We start from the raw sequence: 15,054 nt of genomic DNA on the forward strand, positions 1-15,054 counted from the left end.
CTGAAACCGTGAGCAATGACAGCTGATGGTCATTCCAGTTAACTGCTACTCTAGTGCTAACTGTTCAGATTTATCTCTTAATCCAGTGATGGAATCATCAAGGTCTAAAGGATTTATATAAAATAAATATATGACTCACACTTCAGTCATCACGTACGAGGGACTCTGATAAACAATAAAAGTCAGCAAGATCTTGATAATGTATACTACAAAAAAAAGCTTTGAGATTTATATGAAAAATGTCACATGAAGTGCTGTTACAGTATCAAATGGAAAAGAGCAAAGAAATTAGACCATCATCTTACTGCTTTTAAAGTGGAAATGTGCCATGTACATTACACAGACAAAGAAAGGCAAATCTTCACTGCTTGAAATTCCATTATGCAATTGACATGAAAAATACCACACACTTCACTTACTGCAGGATGAAGCACTAAATGCTTATTCCTTCCCTTTCTGAAAGCATCTGTCTATTACACTATTTCATGTATTCACAACTTTCCTCCAAGTGTACTTTACTCCAAATGGAAGGGCAAGCAATGAAACCATCTGCTGTCTCTGACCACACCTGATCTGAGCAGGAGCCTGGCTGCATGACCCTCAGAAGCCCCTTCCAGCCTCAGTGTTCTGTGATGCCCTTGAACATGCTTTAGAGCACCAAGCTGCTGAATGCACATCTGCAGCAGCTACTTAAGGACACTGACTTTCTTTGCAGTGATGCAACAAAATAAAACTTGGACATGGAATTACATGTATACTAATAATTCTGTCTAGTGCTTGGGCTAGGCTTGAATTCAGGTTTATCTTCCTAGAGCCTTGCTGGCTCTACAGCATCAGGAAACCTTACTGTATATAATAAAGCTCATACAAATCTAAATACAAGTAAAAATAGTTCTTGTTGAGGAATGCCATTTTTTCTAATTTTAACCTAGTTTAGTATTCAGTCACTGTTCATTTTGATTAAAGATGCCAAAGCAAGTTATTACCTTCTGGTGGAGAATACATCCTGTGAAATCCAGTTTGGCAAACTGAGCAACAGAACTCGGCAGGAACATTCTGGTACAACTTTTGAGTTGTTTTGGAGCTACCATCTACTGTTTTTCTCATTTGTTGGAATGCAGCAGATAGAAGTGGATTATGTATCTTTTCAATCTGTAACATAAATAACAGCTTAGCAGAAGCAGATGGAGATCAGTTATGAAATCCATAAGTGCTTTTATTCAGGCTATGTTCTTCAATGCAAGAACCTTTGCTTTAGCCTATAAGCACTGACCACACAGTGGACAAAGTATCTGAAGTGTGCAACTGATCCAAAGAAAAGAATCACACCACTATCCCAAGCCTCCCATTGAAATCACTGGCAATGTTCCTGCTGTACTGACTTCCAGTACTTGAGTTATGCTGAAGAGATTAAGTCCATCTCCTGTTGAGTAAAGCAGTGATACCCAAGTATGATTCCAGGTTTAACACTTAATCAGATCAGAACTCTGGCACATTTTTAGTGTCAAGCTCACAAAAAGAAAACAGACACTGCATTAGTGTCCTGGAATATTGTACTTAATTTACCCTACCAATCTCTTATTTCTCCAGAGTTCTATAAAGGGGCATTTGAAGCATGAAGTCTGAGGGAGAACATACAGTACAATTAAATAGTTCTCAGAATTTAATCACTTTTTGAGTGATTATTTGCATTACATTTAAAATACTATTAATTCGGATTAAAGACTGGATCTGTTTTAAGGATGAGGTTGATTTGATCTTAATTTTTAAAAGCAATGCATTGAAATAGTTAATCTGAATTTTTTACGCTTACATGAAATATGTTAGTTCAAATATGTGAGCTGAGATTCAGTTTTTCTATGAATATCTTCTTTACCCTGAGAACACGAAGTCCAACTTTTTCAAACTCTTTCTGTCTGTCTTTAAACTCCTGGAGGTGGCATTCTACCGGTGAAATCTGGATGCAGTCAGCGGTACTTGTCTTGTGAAAGTCTCCTTCTGAAAGCTGGCCTGCTTCTGCTTGGCCTGGATATGAATAAAGGAGTAAAATTTTCATATATCATAATGTCTGAAGCAAAGGCAAGGGAGGCAGATCCACTACTTTAGCTGGTGGTTTAATTAGGAACAAAGAATGTTAAGTGTTCTCTGAAGTATTGTCAGAGGCTAATATTGAGAGGCACTAGTATATACATACAAAAATGTATGTAAATGTATTCTATTTTTCTGCATTTATTATAAAGAAACCAGGAGAGAAGAAACTAAAGAAAAGCAATTTATGATCTCCATGACACCTCTTCACAGCTGAGCTTTCATATAAAGGTATCTATATTGAATGACTATCAACACACTAATTAAAATTGATCACTCACTAGTTTCTGTAATGCCATTAGTTGTATCAATTGTTCATGACAGCTCTGCAGAACAAGTCTACTGCTGAGCCCTGCAACAGTGGTCCAGCTGTAGCCAGCAAGAGCTCAGCAAAGGTGTATGTTAATTAAGTGCAAATTTTGTAAATCTCCAGTGGCCAGGCTTTAGAGTGAAGGTATCCTGGAGGGAGCTCCACTACAGCTGGATATACATCATGACCAGCCCCTGTATAAACTGTGTCCTACTGGGAATACTGCCAGGTAAGTGAGTGACCACAGCTAACAAATGGTCTTCCATGGGCTCACATGGTGAAAGTACAGGGATATCAGTAATTAAAGCAATACTCAGTATGTGTGCGTGAACTGAATGTATGTCTGCTCACTCTCAGCAATGCAGAGATACACACTGCTTCATACTTAACCTTGTTTAGGCACTTATTTACTTAATTAGTGTTCAGGCACTATTTACTTTACTTACACATTGAGTAGAGCAGTTTCTCTTGCTCAGCAATAGTCTTCTCTTGCACACGAAGCAGTAATTCTTCAGTTGCAAGCACAGTATCAATCAGAACATCAGGAGGGCCCTGAAGTTCCAGTTTTGCTCGTCCATCTCTCACTTTTTCTGACACACATACACTAGAAGGCTGGTGTCGAGAGAGTTCTGCAAACTCCTCTTTACCAAGGCAAAAAATGTAGTTGTTTTCAATAACAGCATGGGAACCTTCCTGAATTTTCATTACATGTTGGAGCCACGATTCTGCTGCTTCCAGTCCTGTGGGTGTGCACCCTTTAAGTTCAATCATGGCTTCATTGCTTGCAGGCCCTTTTGCAGTCTGACTGCCTGACTCTGTACCTGGAAGATAGATAATTTTTAATACAAGTGCATTGGAAGAGTGAGGAGCCTTCAAGGGCTGACACAAATTCCTACTTGTAATCCCAGCCATACAGTACAAGAAACTACTCTTCTGGTATACTCAAAAAAGAGATTAGCTACAAGGAGGTAAGGTTTCCAGGATACACACACACATATGGAGAATTTATCTGCCTTTCACTAAATTACTTCCAACAAGTTAGGCAATGACAGTGGGTTTTAAGTCTTAAAAGGGACTGCGCAATTCCATTCATATAAATGTAAAAATACAAAGTGTTCACGAATTTTTGCTTCCTCCTCTCCCCAAGACACATGTAAATACTAAGTTCCCTCTTTTAGAGGGAATTCTGTGATTACAGATTCTCAAATTGGGAGTACTCATTTACTGGAAATGCCCCTTTTGTTCATTACTTACTCAAAGGATCACTTCTGTTTTCCAGCTTGTATTTTGCTGAATAAAATTTTCTCAGGACAACCTTGAAAGATAAAAGTTTAGGAGGAGTTTGCAATCTCTTATCAAATATGCCATTAGTACCTTCAAAACTCTGTTAGACAAGCAGTTTACAACCCCACCCCCAATTCTGAAATTGTTAACACTGGCATTTATGAGCTTTTCCCAAAATGTTATTCCTGACAATATCAAATGCATTCCTGTTCTTCTGCATCTCCTAGGATAACACACCTTACACACTGAATAGCACCTTTAGCAGCTCCTTGTGGTTGTGGCCTATCCATGCTATCACATAAGTTAAAGGTGCTCATTACTCGCAGTTTAATGCTGATGCATCTTTACTCAGTTTTAAAATCCAGACTATTCTCCTGCCTGTCTACTTGAAATACTTCTGTTAGCTCATATATGTTGATAGTGTTTTGCCTTAGGAGCTCCATACAAAAAACCAAAACTGACTGTAAATATTTCCTGAGGAGGAATGTTTGTTCCTTAATGAGTTAAGAGTAGACCCTTTCTTATACATTCACTGACAGACATTAGAATTTTAGAGTTCTCTCCCCTTTTTATAAGACCACAGGCTGAAGACTTCTAGTTTAGTGAGGAGAAAATAAGTATTTGCAAAGACTGAGTATCTGTTAATGAGAGTAATAGTTTCACAACGGGACCTGCTGCTCACAATCATTGTTAGTACAGAACAGACTATTATCATTTTTAGTCATCTGCAGAAATCCTTTTAGAGTGTTCTGTCTTCCTTATGGGTAGTTAACAACAAATTGGTTACCTCACAGGCAGCAGGGTCATCTGGGCAAATGACAAACTGCACTTCTCTCTTCTTCCTAGGATGTGCCCTGGCAAAATTTAAAACTGCTTCAATCATGGTCTCTGCCACTATGTCAACAGGCAGCTTTGGTGACCAATTTATTGGAAAAGAAACTGAGGGAGATGAGTCATCCTGAAAGTGATCCAGGCATCTTTTCACTGCATCCTTCAATTCCTGCAGGAAAAGCAAAATCTTTCAGTCCTCACATCACCCAACATGAAAATCCATTGTGATCCAAAGTAAGCAACTGTTACCTCAAGCTGTAACACCGGGTGCTGGCATTGCAATACCACATGCAGTACAAATGTAGAGGGCAGCTGATGCGTTTTCATTATCAGGGGCTCCTTAAAATGTGTTGGATGTCTAAGACAATGCTCAAGTTCCATCTGAAAAGCTGGATCCTCTTTTTCCAGCAGTCCTGAAGATTGAGAGGAAGGCCCATCCCTTGCATTCATGAGGTTAACAATAGCTGTGTTCTGCAAGGAAAGAGTGCAAATTTCAGTGTACTTCAAACTGACTATTTGCAAGCCTTGCTATTATAGAGAGCATTCTTGCTAAGCACAATTCCTGTCCAGAGGCATGACTGCCACAGATCAGCTGCTTGAATGTTCCTATTACTTACTACTACAGCACTGGAGTACATCAAAGTATGCACTTTGCAGTGGCAGTTCAGAAGCCAACAGTGTGCACAAAGCTGTTCCAGCCATCAAGAGTGCACTGAACAGAATTATTACTCTCACTAAGAGACCCACGTGCCAATTATCAGCAGGAGACAACTATGGATGTGGCTGTCATCCCAGCCTCAGGGTAGCAAGGACACATCACCACATAGCAGTGTCAGTACACATAAGGGAACTGCAAAGCTACAATTGTTTCCAATACAAATTGTTTCCAGTGGAAAAAGCTGATTCCCATAGTAGGTGCCCTGTATTTCAAACATGGAAAACACAAAAAATTGTTTACAGAATACTGATAACAGCAGTAATTGTTCTAACCTTAATTGCTGAATATTATCTAAAGACACAAGAACATGTTTTTCTCACAGTCTTGAGGGTGTGTGCATCTTTCAGTGCTGTAGAATTGGTTAATAAAATTCCCTGCAAGGATTGCAACTTTGCAATCCTTTGTTCTTACACCAAAAAAAAAACAAACTTCCTTTTCAATTATGACACTTCTTTAAAATAAAAATTTATTTAAGATATAGTATTTGCTAAAAGTAAATGCCATTCCTGTGATGTACCTTGCAGTCTAAGAGCTCTGTTGAATTCCTATGACTGAGGTCATCTATTTTGCATCAGATTTTCTAGCTAAAAAGTTAATCAATTTAAGTAGTTGATTAGGAATTGAGGCAGGGTGCACATCATCTCTGTAAGTTATTTTCTGCTGTTTCAGTGCTTGCCGAATAATTCCAGTAATGAAGTTATGAGAACATAAATTATAGGAAGAAAAGCAAGGCAGAAAACAAGAGAATACTTCTGTGGAGTACATGATAAAATGTGTACTCCTACATAATAAGAAGATAAACCTTAACACAGAGATGTATTATTAAATCATTCAATCTTTAACTGCTTTCTATTATAACAGCATGTATAAAAAACAATACCCATTTAGACAAAACCCAACTCCTTGCTCCTATGATTTAATTACCATGAGTAAATTCTCATCAAACTGAGAAGAAAACCTTTTAGTGGACTGATACAAAATGTGTTCTGAACTCTTGGGCTCCAAATCCTGCAAACACTTGGAGGCAGCACCATGTTGCATGACTCACAGACTTACCTTCAGATTTTCAGGGTGTTGTTCTACGATGCGCAAGCGAATGTTTTTGTGTACAAGGTGAGGTGGAGACTGGCTTAGTGAAGCTGGCACAGTGTCTTCAAGTGAACTGGTATCACCCAGAAACTTTTCACAGGCCTTCTTTATTTCTGCGACTGTAGACTCATCAATGTTCACCAGGCGGATCTCCCTGAGACAGCTTGGTGCACTTGCCTCAACAAATTCCTTTACAGCCATTACAATCACTTTAGAACACAAATCAATTGGGAAGGCAAAGACACCTGAACTCACTGCTGGGATAGCCACAGACTTTAAAGCTCTTCCTGGAGCACTAACATAAAGCAGAACATTCAAAATAGCTTTCTGAAGTAGGTCACAACACATTTCCTTTTCGGGAAGATACCACCTAGGACCAACTGCATGAATAATTTTCTTACAAGGAAGCTTACCTCCACCTGTCACTGCTATACCACCAACTTGGACTTTTCCATAACTTTGAACATAAAGCTTGCTTTCCTCTTTTATTTCTGGCCCTCCAGCTTTTACAAGGGCAAGAGCAAGACCTGCTCCATGTTCAAGATATTCATTGGCTGCATTCACCACGGCATCAACCCTGTGTCTTGTGAGATCATCCTTATAAACACAAACGTCAATGCCCGACTTTACTTTTTTCCTGTATACTTCAACAGTGCTTTTTGCTGCTTTTCTGAAGGCCAATGTACAAGCAAACTTTTTGGAAATGAGATTATTTAGACAGTTTTCTCTTCTCTTAAGAGCTTCATAGGTATCTTTACTGATGGGCATCATCAAATTGATCTCATCCATTACGATGTTTGACCCTAGGATACAGAATATAAAGTGAAACAGAAGATATTACTATCAAAACATTTATTTTTATCTAGAAGTGTAGCTTACAGCTCTCAATTTTATCCTACTGTCATTACTAAACAATATTTTTTTACACACTCTAATCTTTTCTCTCCCCTTTTCAGAGGTTTAGAAAATGCAAGGAGGTTCATTTAACTGTGCCACAGAGATCTTATACTGAGTTTTAATTCTGTGAGTCTCATTTGGTCTGCACTTAAAGCCCACAAGCAAGTTCTTTCTTTGTATGGTACTTCGTATGAACTCAGAAAAGACTTTTTAAACCACATTTTCTAAGGAACAGTTTTTACATTATTACTATGGCTATACAGCCCTCTCCTGGCAGATGTCAGCAGTACTATACTACAGCAGCTATGCTAATTAGTTTAAATCAATTTGTGTGAGTTTATTCAAACTTTCCTCCAGGGTATACTACCTGCTTGTAAAAAGTCTGACGTTTTGCACTTTTAAAGTATACATGCTGACTCATCAAAACACTTCTGAGCTCTTGCTTTTAAAAGACAAATGCAAGCAAGTCCTGTTGAAGTAATTAATATAAATGTTGATTCACAACCGTGTCTATTTCACACTAATTATGAATTTCAGGTTGCTCTTGGCTTTTGTTTTCCAGTTTGCTGGCTGTAGCTGTCAGTTTTCAACTTGTATACAAGTACACACTTCGCAGATGGCTAAATGAGAGGCTTACCTAAAGCGGGCTTCCCTCTTAAGAAATCTGAAACGTAACTCTATTATAATAAAAAGAGAAAAAAAAGAAAAGATAAAGTAAATGTTACAAACAATAAAGTACGTGGGCTGCCTTCCTACAGGAGATTCTGTTACAAATCAAGCCGGCAGCACCAGCTTTTCAAACACCTCTACGAAGTTTTCTAGTTTTTAAAATGCTGCGGAGCTGCGGGAGCTCTGTGGGTGAAGTTACCCTCAGCTTCCTCCGGCTCCGACTAACTCTCGGGAGAGGCCGGGAAGAGTCATTCCCGAGCGCCAGGCCAGAGCACGGGACTGCTCCGTTCCCCTCAACCCCGCCGGGAGCTCCCGCCGCACCCAGACCCCTGAGGCAGCCGCCGCACCCAGACCCCCGTCCCCCCAGCCCCGCTCCTCTACCTAGACGACCCCCATCTCGCTCAGGGCGGATCCTCAGCGCTCCGAGCTGCGGACGGAGCGGGAAGCGAAAGCGAAAGCGAGCGGCGGAGCGGGAAGCGAAAGCGAAAGCGGCGCGGGATCATGGCGGCCGCGCCGCTGCTGGTGTGGGTGAGTCCTGCGCCTGCCGCCGGCGAGAAGGCGACCGTCAAGCTCCAGAGATACTTCCAGTCGGGAAAGCGGTCGGGAGGCGGCGAGTGCACCGTGCGCCCGGGCCCCAAGCTCGGCACCTACTGGGTGGACTTCTCTAAGGAGCAAGGTACGGGCCGGGCGGGACGGGGGTGGGGTGGCTGTGAGGGGACTGGAAATGGCCGCCGAGGCACCATTTAGTGTCCCTGGGCAGGGCCGCCCTAGGGCCGCTGGTAGCCATCACGTTTGCAGATAACTTTATCAGCCTTATCTGCCTTTGTCCAGAGGCATCTCATTCAGAGGGGATCTCATTAATGCGTATAAATATCTCAAAGGCGTGCCAGACTTTTCGGTGGTAGCCAGCGACAGGACAAGGAGCAGAGGGCATAAACTAAAACACAAGAAAATTCACCCTAACATGAGGAAGAATTTCTTTACATCGAGGGTGGCAGAGCAGTGGAATAGGCTCTGGACCCAGGAGGGTCGTGGAGTCTGTGTCTCTGGCGACATGCTTTGGCCCTGGGGTTGGGCGGGATGATCTCCAGAGGTTCCTTCCAGCCTAAGAGTTCTGTGATGCTGTCATTCTTTTTATTTATCATTATTTGTCATTCAAATTACCACAGATAAGAAGAGTGTGGAATCCCGCTCAAAACACACCTTGGAAGTGGGTACAGGATGCTGGGAGATAGTCGTCCTGCCGGCAGAAGGGGACCCGGGCAAGAGCCGGGTTGCAGCGCCCGCCTCTGCCAGCTCCAGCAAAGTCACTGCCGGCCCTTCCCTGCCCCGGCAGGAGCAGCCGGACAGCGGTGCCTGTGGGGCCACAGCAAAGGAAGACCTTACCAAAAAGGTACATCAGAAAGAACAATGTCACAGCCTGCCCTGCTTGTAGTTCCATTAGTTCTTTATGTTGCGCTTCAGTGTTTCGTGCCAAAAAAACCACCAGTTAGGCAATCTTAGTCGATGAAATGGGGGGGCCGGGAGTGACATTTGAGTGCCAGACCAGAGGTCAATCTGCACTTCTTTACAGGCAGCATGTTTTCCAGCCTGACTCTGGCAGGTGCCAACCACTATTCCCCAAAGCAGCACTCTGGCAGGTTTCAGGGGGTGTATGCACCAAGGGCTGCTCCCAAAATGTAGAAGAATTGTATGAGATTTGCATTCTTTCCACCTACACATTTCACCTACTCTTCCACCTACCTTTCACCTACTCTTCCACTTTTCCACCTACTCTTTCTACATGGTTTGCACCTTGAGGCAACCCTAATTATCTCCATCTCTTCAGCATTAAAAAAGTCTGCTGTGATGTGATGTAGCACCGCAAACATGATTTCAGACACTTTGAACTAAAAGTTACACAGAAAATTTTTGTCTTTCCTCCTGCAGTTCTGGTGACATTAAGGCATTTCATTTTTGCTGCTGACTTAGAAGCAGCTTGTGTTACCCGCCTGTTTGTACTGTTAGTGTCTGTGACATAAAAGAAATACTGTGTGCAAACTTGTTTGTAGTAATCTGGCACTACTGAGATGGACAGAGCTTCTCCTTGCTGAAACAAGTAGCAAGCAGAGAACCTTAGAGAAAACTAATGTTGATGTATTCTTGTCTTTTCTTTAGATATTTCTTACAGTATCTGCTACTTTGAATGCCAGTATGTTCACTGAAGACCAAAGGGAGAAAATTACCATTATGTGTCCAAACTTAACGAGAGAAAGAAACCCTGGCGTGGATGGCTCTGAGAAATTGACAGGAGATTTTACAGATATTGAAAAAGCTTATCACTACTTTGAAGATATCCTTTCAGGCAAAGACCCAAACCATGATTGTTCCCATTCTGAATGTAAGAATGGTTTAAAAGATGAAAATGGCCTGAATACTGAAGAAATGGTTGAGTTTACAGTTGTGACAGCTCTCTATGAATATTTCAGTCATACCCGCAAAGAGGAAATCAAAGAACTACACAAAATGTTTGGAGCACATATAGGCATTAAAGGTCATGACAAGGATAACACATTCATATACATATCTTCTGATAAAAGTCCTGCATTGTTGCAAGCAGCTAGTGATTATTTTATCACAATTTTTCAAGAAGCTACAAGAGATCTGACACAGGAAAAAGTTCCCGTAACAAAGAGTGACACATTAAAAGAGACAATAGTAAAATTAAATGAAAGGTTTAGAAATCTTCTTGCTAAAGAGGAAGGGAATCAGTTGCTACTCCGTGGTCCAAGGAGTGAGATTTTAGCTGCCCAAAAATTTCTAGCAGGAGAAGGTGAGAACAGCCAAGCTGAAAAGAATATGAAAATATCATCTGAATGGTATAAAATTGAAGTTGATGCTTCTGAGTTTAAATTGTTGGAAGCCATACTAAGCAAAGAAATTGAAAACATAAATGGCAAATTTGATACACGGGGGGAAATACAAGAGAATTCACATGGCCAGAAGGTCATTATATTTAGGCCTAAATCCAAAACTTCTGATATGTCATCACATGCTACTGAAAGTTTTATCAGTGCATTTCAGAGTGCCTCTGCAATGTTAAGAGAAAAAATTATCAGCGTGAAGCTTTCAGAAGATCAGAAGAAAACTTTAGGTGTTCTGTGTAATGCTAAGAAATTTGAAGATCTTAAGGTAAAACTTAAGAAGGATGAAGATAAGTTAATCTTAAGGGGTTTACCAGTCCATCTTGATGCTGCTGAAAAGTACATGAAGTCCCTTCTTGACATTGAAGGGACACAAACTAGAAATAGGGCACCACTGTCCTCAGACCTCAGCTCTCAAGAGGCTACAGGAGCATCTAAGTCCAGTGTTAGGCAAAAGAATAACCTTTCTTCTGAAGGACAGACTCGGGCAAAGACAGAAGAAAAAGAAGATGATGAGTGTCCAATTTGCAGGGACACAATTGAAAATAAAGAAATACTAGAAAAGTGCAAACATGCATTTTGCAAAACTTGCATTGACATGGCCATGAGTTATAAACAAGCTTGTCCAGTTTGTAATACCGTCTGTGGAGTCCTGACAGGAAACCAACCAGAGGGAACAATGTCAACCAGAAAAATCAGTTTATCTCTTCCTGGTTATCCCAATTGTGGTACTATTCAAATTGACTATGATATGCATGGTGGTATTCAAACTGTAAGTATACTTAAATATTTCTTAAAGATATTTTTCCCCCCACAAAACCAGTGTTGAATATAAAATTAACTGTTTTGCCATTACTTTAATGCGTGTTCAGGGAAGACATTTCTTTGTTTTGTACAAATCTGCAAGTGTTTAATTCAATATTTTTGGGTGTGATTAAGTAAATACAGTAGGAATTAAATGGTCAGATGATCAGCCTCCATTTTATATGTACAAGGACAGAGATGTCTTTAATTTCTACAGTGGGAATAACTGAACTGAAATCTATGCAGTGTTATTGTATAAGCAAAGTTTTGCAAGTATAATGAGCATTTCTGGGGTGTTCTCTTTGCTGTGAGCAGCAATGGACAAAAATAAAGAGTGGGCTGGCTTGGTGAGAGCTTTCCAGGTGAGAAATCTCCTTATGTTGCGTGCTTGGATTCGTGACTAGGACTGAGAATGGAGTAAATTAAAAAGTCACGGGTGCAGTGCCATGCATTTCGGAGAGAAAAGAGGGAAAAATGAAAGATTTAAAAATAACAATGGGTGCATGAGCGATGACAAGAAAGTGTGAATGAAATTTGTAAGAAAGTATCTAAGGAGAAAAAACTCGGAATCAGTTATCAGTCATGCTATGTCCTTCTGAATGATTTATGATACATAATGTGTTTCTGTTTTGTTTTTTTACAAAACAGAGCAGCCATCCAAACCCAGGGCAGCGTTATGGGCCAGCTTACCGAAGAGCATATTTACCTGACAATAAGGAAGGGCGAGAAATTCTGCAGCTCCTCAAAAGGGCCTTTCGCCAAAAATTGATTTTCACTGTGGGGCAGTCACGAACTACTGGGGAACAAAATGTTATCACATGGAATGATATTCACCACAAAACTGCCATGCAGGGAGGACCTTCCCAGTAAGTAGTCTTGTCTTTGTGCAATACTGTTGTTACTCAGATGTGTCAGGAAGACTGCCTTGAATATTTTTCACATTTAGAGCTTTCAGATTTTGTCACTAACAGAGTGATTGTGGAATGCCCTATGGATCCAGATGTTAATCACCCTTCCCCTATTTGCACAGTTGGAACAAGGATGAGCTTAGTGTTCTGCTGCCCCTCAGACTACTCATTCACCGAAGAGTTTGTAAGGCACTTAGTTAATAACTGCTTTGATTAGAACCTACAGGACAACAAGCTCTTGATGGCACCTAAGGTTGGACTCCTGATCTATGTCTCTCCTGTTACCTGCTCTCTCTCTCTCTCCTGTGCACCAGGAGGTGCTGGTCCATTATGATCCTGGTAAAGATTGCACTCATCATGTTGTAAAACATGATTTGAAGTTCTGCTTAACAGAGATAACCGCAGGAAGTGAGGTTGTAGTACAGATATGGTCATGTCCTTTTAGATGCTAGGAGCCAAGAGTTGTGCAGCACTTAGTGGTCAGAGCACAGGACACAGTGCCAGCCCTGTTTATAAAAAAAGGTTACCCCATTTTGGCCATTCAAGCTGTCAGAGGATTTTCTGAGTAAATTACAGCCCTGTCCAGTATTTCTTGAGGACTTGCTGCACTTAAATGAAAAGAGCAATCACCAGGACAGAGTGTGAGCTGCCTGCAGCAGAGATAAGAGGGAATCTTGGACCAGTCCTTTCAAGCTTGTTGCAGTCTCTAAGGGATAGGTGGTGTCTTGCAAGGCTTGTGTCTAGATCCTCCTGACTGGGCTAGGATCATTAAAAGAGCAAAAAGTATCAGTTTTACTTTATCCTTCACTCTGTGCAAATTTTCTCTCTTGCTTATCACTTGCGTCATACACAGTGCTGGTGTTGTACTACTTCAAGTCCTGAGGTGCCATTATGTTTCTGATTTGAAGGCTCACTTGGATATGCTCCAGGTCTGGTTTTCTTTTTAAAAGAAATATACCCAAACACCCTATCATTTTGAAGGGAGACCCCACGCAGCTTTGAAAATCAAGTTCTTAGTGTCAATTTGGACAACAAAATGTAGCAGCTCCTTAAGCTACAGCTTTATGCTGTCTGTATCGCTTCTGTGACTGGTAGTATGGGTCTGTTTTCTCTCTAGGGCAAGAACTGGATAAAATTTGTGAAGAGATTTCTAAAAAGACTTTGATGAGGTGTTTTTGTAGAATTGTCAAGTGCTTCATTGCAGAAATAGCCCAGACAATTCTTCTCTTCTTCTAGGTTTGGTTACCCAGATTCTTCGTATCTGCAGCGCGTTCGATCAGAATTGAAAGCAAAGGGAATTGAATAAGGAAATCTATCAATTCTCAACTCCTAAGTGCAATGACTAAACATACAGAAGTTAATGTACGATTCACGCTCTGAGGGAAGTTGCTTTGTTTTAAATGCAGTACCTAAATTGCTTGTATTTCAGTTAGCTAAGAAAAGTAATCTTTTCTCATCAAACAATGTATGTTCTTTTCACAAATCATTTACTTCCCTATATATGTAGCCTTTACAAAATTTGGTTCTTGTGAGTGTGGTATCAATACTGTTTGCACTTTGTATATTTTGCTTTACTAGCAAATTTGATCGGTACTTTTCCCCACAACTCTCCAGTCTGATTTCCAAAACCTTTAGATCCACCTCTTTTATTAGAGGGAACACTTCTCTTTGCTTTGCATTATGATGTCTGTCAGCATGGCTGGCATCATGTAACCTAATCTAATCTAAATCTAAAATTTGTATGCAAATTTGTATGCAAATATGTAATCTAATCTAAAATTTGTATGCAGCTATAACAGTGTTAGCTGTGATAAGGTTATGGACTTTCTCTTCTTTTCATGGTAGAAATGGCCTTAATGATTTCGGTTTTGCATGTGAAATTAGCTGTGGATCATGTACAAATGCGTACATGGATGCTTAGTTCTGTAGAAGTGCTGAATTCTGAGAGCTGTGTTGGAGCAAGTGGGAAGTAACAGTGTCATATCTGGTAGTGGACTCCTGGTTCTGTGCCTGCCTTTGTGCTTAAACTTAAATACAACTTCTAAATCAGTTTTTTCAACTATAAAGCTGCATTCTTTCAATTGCATCTAATATACATTTAAATTGTATCATAAAGATACTCTGCAGTGCCTAAATAACCTGTTAGTTACCTGTGTGATGGTGTGTGACACACACACAGACATAATTTTTAGTAAGTTGAACCATTTCTCTAAGGCTACTTAGCGCAACTAATAAAGAAAATGCAAAAATACCACATGTTTCTTCTGTACAGGTTTTTCCTCCTCTTTGCAATACATATAGCTGTATATATTTTTTAGATTTAGGAGCTTCCCTGCAACACCATGTTTTGGGGCAGTTTGGACTCCATGCCACCCTCCTTTTTAAAAATGTATTACTTTTTTATTATTTTAAGATTCCCATATTGTGAATAGGCACTACAACTTTGCCACCTTGACTTTCAGGTTTAGTAGGAGTGGGCACCATTTGGTTTCCATGTGGGTTGGGATGTCTTTCCAGCCCTGCTTTTGTGTTACTGTATTTGTTTTAATATTT

At 40.5% G+C, this 15,054-nt stretch overlaps 2 protein-coding genes across 2 annotated transcripts in view; one reads left to right on the top strand and one right to left on the bottom strand.

Annotated features, from left to right (window-relative positions):
- Positions 1–8,385, bottom strand: part of PARP9 (poly(ADP-ribose) polymerase family member 9) — a 9,492-nt gene extending 1,107 nt beyond the window's left edge. The window contains exons 1-9 of the mRNA XM_041473607.1: positions 8,268–8,385; positions 7,855–7,894; positions 6,288–7,123; positions 4,763–4,984; positions 4,470–4,682; positions 3,653–3,713; positions 2,845–3,219; positions 1,877–2,025; positions 987–1,152 (exon numbers count right to left, since the gene is read on the bottom strand). Coding sequence (XP_041329541.1) covers positions 987–1,152; positions 1,877–2,025; positions 2,845–3,219; positions 3,653–3,713; positions 4,470–4,682; positions 4,763–4,984; positions 6,288–7,109 — 2,008 coding nt within the window. The 5' untranslated portion in view covers positions 7,110–7,123; positions 7,855–7,894; positions 8,268–8,385. The remainder of the gene's footprint in view (positions 1–986; positions 1,153–1,876; positions 2,026–2,844; positions 3,220–3,652; positions 3,714–4,469; positions 4,683–4,762; positions 4,985–6,287; positions 7,124–7,854; positions 7,895–8,267) is intronic.
- On the top strand, positions 8,362–14,746 carry DTX3L (deltex E3 ubiquitin ligase 3L). Its single transcript, XM_041473608.1, has 5 exons — positions 8,362–8,562; positions 9,056–9,279; positions 10,044–11,561; positions 12,242–12,459; positions 13,738–14,746. The coding sequence occupies exons 1-5, from the start codon at positions 8,388–8,390 to the stop codon at positions 13,805–13,807; spliced, it is 2,205 nt and encodes a 734-aa protein (XP_041329542.1). The 5' UTR covers positions 8,362–8,387; the 3' UTR covers positions 13,808–14,746.
- Positions 14,747–15,054: the final 308 nt, after the last annotated feature.

Source organism: Pyrgilauda ruficollis, unplaced genomic scaffold (assembly GCF_017590135.1).
Source record: "Pyrgilauda ruficollis isolate IOZ18807 unplaced genomic scaffold, ASM1759013v1 scaffold3, whole genome shotgun sequence".
In the NCBI taxonomy this organism is placed as follows: Eukaryota; Metazoa; Chordata; class Aves; order Passeriformes; family Passeridae; genus Pyrgilauda; species Pyrgilauda ruficollis.